This window comes from Pararge aegeria (genome assembly GCF_905163445.1).
Source record: "Pararge aegeria chromosome W unlocalized genomic scaffold, ilParAegt1.1 SUPER_W_unloc_1, whole genome shotgun sequence".
Lineage (NCBI taxonomy): Eukaryota > Metazoa > Arthropoda > Insecta > Lepidoptera > Nymphalidae > Pararge > Pararge aegeria.
This window is the reverse complement of record NW_024396987.1, coordinates 717,988-723,500: the sequence shown is the minus strand read 5'-3', so window position 1 is coordinate 723,500 and position 5,513 is coordinate 717,988. Positions and strand designations below refer to the sequence as shown.

At 39.7% G+C, this 5,513-nt stretch overlaps 1 protein-coding gene across 1 annotated transcript; it reads right to left on the bottom strand.

Moving 5' to 3' along the window:
* Positions 1–2,876: 2,876 nt before the first annotated feature.
* LOC120636761 (dentin sialophosphoprotein-like) lies at positions 2,877–5,513 on the bottom strand. The gene is made up of 2 exons (XM_039908323.1): positions 5,509–5,513; positions 2,877–5,190 (listed from the first exon to the last, which is right to left on the bottom strand). Exons 1-2 carry the CDS (start codon positions 5,511–5,513, stop codon positions 3,054–3,056), a joined length of 2,142 nt encoding a protein of 713 aa, XP_039764257.1. The 3' UTR covers positions 2,877–3,053.

The window sequence follows — 5,513 nt, the reverse complement described above, 5'->3', positions numbered from 1 at the left end:
AATAACTTCTCCAATGTACCAGTGTCTGATGTAAGAGCGGCAACTTTTTCCTGGCAAATTTCTTCTAGAAATTGGTCCCCAAATTGTAAATTACCGTCCTCATCCACATAAACTTTTTCAAGCTCTTTTGTCAAAGTTATCCAGACTCTTCTTACCTGGTGCCTTTTTTTATGCTATTTTTTACTTTCACATACGCAGATGTTTTCAATATTTCTTTATGAAGATTAACTGGTTGTAACTCTCCGGGTATTGCGTACACTTTGTTATCACTTGTGGCTATTGAGGTTATAGCAAAAACGTTCGATTTTCCATCATTCCCAGGCGTCAGTGTAAATTCAAAACGAAGTTTCTCCATTTCCAATTGACGTTAATAAACAAAAATGTCGTTTTATAATAGGTTTTTAGTTTACTTCGTATGATTTCGTCAACTGAAACAACTTAAATGTGTTGCTCTGTAAAAACTAAGATTTATTTCGTTATTTTTATTACATTACGCTACAATTCAATTTTGAGACAAATATGTAAATCACTCCTACCTGTAAAAACAAAGAAACGACATTTAAAGTTTATTTCTTAAGTAAGTTCACAAATGGTTTTTTGATTTATTCCGTTATCCGTTATAAGTCACGCACAATGACACATCAAAATTGTCTTTTTCTGACTGCCATATTTGTTACTGTTTTATCATAACTTTTGAACTGCTTTGCCGACGGCTTGGAGCGCGGGAGAATTTAAATTATACAATATTGAAACTCTAAAGAAATATACTTTCTTTACATATATATACTACAGCAATACACACATCTCTTAAATGGAGTATTGTAAGCTATTTTGAGTGCTTTGTTTTGGATAATTTGTAATAATTTATAATTAGTTGAACAAGTATACTCCAAATGGGGCAAGCATAAGTTATTGTTGGCCTGACAAGTACAATATAAATTTTTAGCTTGGTAGACGCGCTAAGTTTCCTTTTTTCGATTTAAGATTAGGCTGAGGGCACCAAGTGTTTGTGCACCTCTTACTCGTAAATCTGCAATGTGCTTCGACCAATTTAGTTTTACGTCCATGTTTAACCCAAGATAGCACACTTACCGCCGCTACTGGTCGAGACTTTTTACGAGTCCACTGTCGGGGTGTTATTTCTGGCCTTCTGCGCCACCCTGCAAAAAGAAAAATAATTAATTTCATTGGAAAATTTTTGGACTTTTTCCGAAAATTTTCCGAGTTTCTAAATTTTTTAACTAAATTTTCACATAAGCGTGTGCTCCTCACTGGACTGCACGACACCCGCACGCGCGAGAGCGGCGCGCACGCGAATTTAGCACATTTTTAGACGGTCTAAAAAGACATTAATCTTGAACCGAGGCTTCATAGGCCCAACAAAACTGCCATACTTTGAGTGATTTCATTCAACAATTTGACTGCTAAACACACTTACCGCCGCTCCTGGTCGAGACTTTTTACGAGTCCACTGTCGGGGTGTTATTTCTGGCCTTCTGCGCCACCCTGCAAAAAGAAAAATAATTAATTTCATTGGAAAATTTTTGGACTTTTTCCGAAAATTTTCCGAGTTTCTAAATTTTTTAACTAAATTTTCACATAAGCGTGTGCTCCTCACTGGACTGCACGACACCTGCACGCGCGAGAGCGGCGCGCACGCGAATTTCGCACATTTTAGACGGTCTAAAAAGACATAAAAATCTTGAACCGAGGCTTCATAGGCCCTACAAAACTGCCATACTTTGAGTGATTTCATTCAACAATTTGACTGCTAAACACACTTACCGCCGCTCCTGGTCGAGACTTTTTACGAGTCCACTGTCGGGGTGTTATTTTTGGCCTTCTGCGCCACCCTGCAAAAAGAAAATAATTAATTTCATTGGAAAATTTTTGGACTTTTCCGAAAATTTTCCGAGTTTCTAAATTTTTTAACTAAATTTTTACATAAGCGTGTGCTCCTCACTGGACTGCACGACACCCGCACGCGCGAGAGCGGCGCGCACGCGAATTTCGCACATTTTAGACGGTCTAAAAAGACATAAATCTTGAACCGAGGCTTCATAGGCCCTACAAAACTGCCATACTTTTTTTTTTTTTTTTTTTTTCTTAAGAATACTTTATTTGTTGGTCAGAAAAATATGAATACAATTTTCTACAGAAAGTAATTATTTATAGTAAATCAATAGACAATGAATAAAAAGCAGTAGACAATGAATCAGTATTTAGTGACAGAGAATATTTATTCAAACATTATATTATTAAGTAAGGTAACAGAATCTAATTTTAATTGAAAAAATGGGGTTTTTGTTGGTCTAGTACTATACCTAGCTGGTACTATAGTTATTAAAAAATCAGGAAGGAAGCAAATAATATACTATTCCTTATTGAGTATCAAAGTAACATTAAAATTAAATTAAATTCTTAACTTAAGTATGCTAATAATAAATTTAATAACAAAGTATTTATATCAAATGTAAATTTTCAAATTAAATGACTTTTACAATGCAAATACACAATTTTCAAAAAAAATAGCTAGTTTTCGAGTATCGTATGTCCTACATGTTTGAGACAATGCAAATTATGTATTTTTTGGAAGTTTATACAACTTGGTAAAAAAATGTCTTCATAAAAATTATTTTTTACAGATGGATGATATTAACCTTTATTACTTAGGGTTTTAACCTTTCAAACATACTATCTATACCACCACAATACACCATAATATAGCTACAGCATTTTTGCGGCGCATCAAAAGACTCAATCTTATACAGGTACTAAACATATTTAATTGATTTTAATATTTCTGTAATTATTCTCTGAAATTATAATTTTTATTTTAGGGACGCAAATGTCAAAGTCAATGTAATAAAAAAACTTTTATTCAAAATAATGTTGCTTGAAGTGATGGCAATATTAGTTATTAAATTTATGTTTTTATTAGAATGCACAAACAAATTTAGGACCGACAGGATTAGAAACGGGAACTCTCTCGCATTGGCGGTATGACGACCATGTATGGTGAAGGCCGCGATTGCAGTCGCCAGTTCGCAGAACTACTGATGCCTGGGGTAGTAGGGCGGCGGGTACCGTTCCATCGCGTAGTGGCTGGGCTGATGTACGGGCGGCGGCGCGGGCGCAGCGGTCGGCGCGAACGAGACGGGCGGCGGGGGCGCGGGCGGCATCGCAAGTGGAACGTGTGCTCGCATTGCCTGGCTGTCTTGAGCCATTTGCATACCTGCTGTGTGGGCGCCTGCGAAGGGTGAAGGGTAGTAAAGCCCTGCTGGCGGCATTGGCTGATAGTGCTGGTAAGGCGGCGGCGCGGGCGCAACTTGAGGTTGCAAGAACGCCGGAGATGTCGCAACTCCGTGCGCAGTCGGCGATGGGAACCTACTCGAACTCACTGATGACACGGGTATATCTTGCCTATTCGAGTATTGTTGGGAGTCACTTATGTTACTATTATTTGAGCTTGCGTTGTTGCTTGTATCTAGGTTCACTTCTGCAGGCGCTGTTTCGTCAGTTGAATTAATTTGTTGTAAAATGTCCAAAAACGTTTGCAATATCTCAGGAGATGCGTTATTTTTATTATTGTGTTTTATTTTGACAGGATTACTTTCTCCAGCCAAAGAAGATAAAGCTTGAATAAGTGATTCATCAAAGCTCTTTTGTTGTGCCGTGACTGACGCTAACGCTGCTTGACTGAACATAGTATTATTGGATTGATTTTTATGGGCTCCGGACGCTAACGCTCCATGATTGTACATAGTATTATTGGATTGATTTTGAGAGGTTCCTGACGCTAACGCAGCTGGATTGTACATAGTATTATTGGATTGATTTTTATGTGCTCCTGACGCTAACGCAGCTGGATTGTACATAGTATTATTGGATTGATTTTTATGTGCTCCTGACGCCAACGCTGCTTGATTGTACAAAGCATTATTGGATTGATTTTGAGAGGTTCCTGACGCTAACGCAGCTGGATTGAACATAGTATTATTGGATTGATTTTTATGTGCTCCTGACGCTAACGCAGCTGGATTGAACATAGTATTATTGGATTGATTTTTATGTGCTCCCAAATCGCCGCCCTTGGCGTCGCCCATCATGTATTCCATGAGTTGTAATAAAAATTGATTAGGCACGGTTGAAACACCTGCATTTGACGGTTCTTCATCAAATATAGTATTATTGGATTGATTTTGAGGGATTCCTGCATTGAACGATTCTTGATCAAATATAGTATTATTATTGGATTGATTTTGAGAGATTCCCTCTACATTTTCTTCAACGAACTTTTGAAACAAATCAGTGCTGATTAGTGACTTCAATATTTCTTTCAAGTTCTGGTACTCCTCAATCATTTTTTTATAATCGAGAGTCCCATATTCCTCCTCTTCATTAATAGCTTCTAATTGTTTTTTTATCGCATCGATCCTTAGTTCCCTTTGCACACAATTTTCACACAGCTGGTCTGCAATTGTTTCATCCTCTCCCTTTTTCATTTTGATTCGCACATTTGAATCGTCATTCGAGGCTTTCCTTTTCGTAGGTTCGCTACTTTTTATTTGAGCGTGCGCTGGCATTATTGGCGGTGGTGGTTTACTGGAATCATATACCGGTATAGGTGGAGGTGGATGGGCCATTGTAAAAGGTGCCGTTGGAGGGGGTGCTGTAAATACAGGCGCCTGCTGCCGAACTGAAGTAGTTGGAACCGTCGGTGGCGGCGGCGGCGGCGGCGGCGGCAGCGGTGGTTGTCCAATAGGCATCACGGGACGCGGGGCGATTGGCGCAACCGACACGACGGGCGGTCGCGGGAACGCTGCAGCGGGGGCAACACTAGCCGGCGCAGACACAGCCGGCAAAGGTGGTGGCGGTGGCGGCGGAGGTGGGCCCGCGTAACTCTCTTGTATGTATAATGCAATCTGGGGGATAGTCTCAGCTGCGGCTGCAGACATGTTGGCGTGACGCTCCGCTAAAACCCGCGGCAGTTGCCCGGTAGATTTGAACAAACTCTGCTCCTCCTTAGTGGCGTGCAGATATGTACACAGTTCGCGAGAACATCCAGCCGAATTTTGAAAGTCGTGACAGAACTTCAAAGTCTTTTTTATAACCTCGAACACAAGCTCGTGGCGGTACTTGCACTGTGCACCCTTGTTACACTGCCCCCATATAAAGTCCCGGCAGAAACTTTATTTGACATAAAGAACTTAAAGAGACCGGCAAAAAGTTTATTTGACATATCTCGGTATTGCTCCCAGGCAATTTACTAGTGACAGTTTGGGTTGCTCTATACACAGCCCAAACATAACAATTACCAATTGTTACATGACTTGGGGCACTTTACACCCCCAAAAATAACAACATTAGAGGAACTTCAGTCCGCTTATTATCTTACTGACTGAAGCTCTTGACAAATTTTAATCAATAAAAATTACAAAATTATCGACCATTGGCAGGCAATTTACACCTCCCAATAATTCTAATTAGGTTAGAATAGTGAAGGACCACAT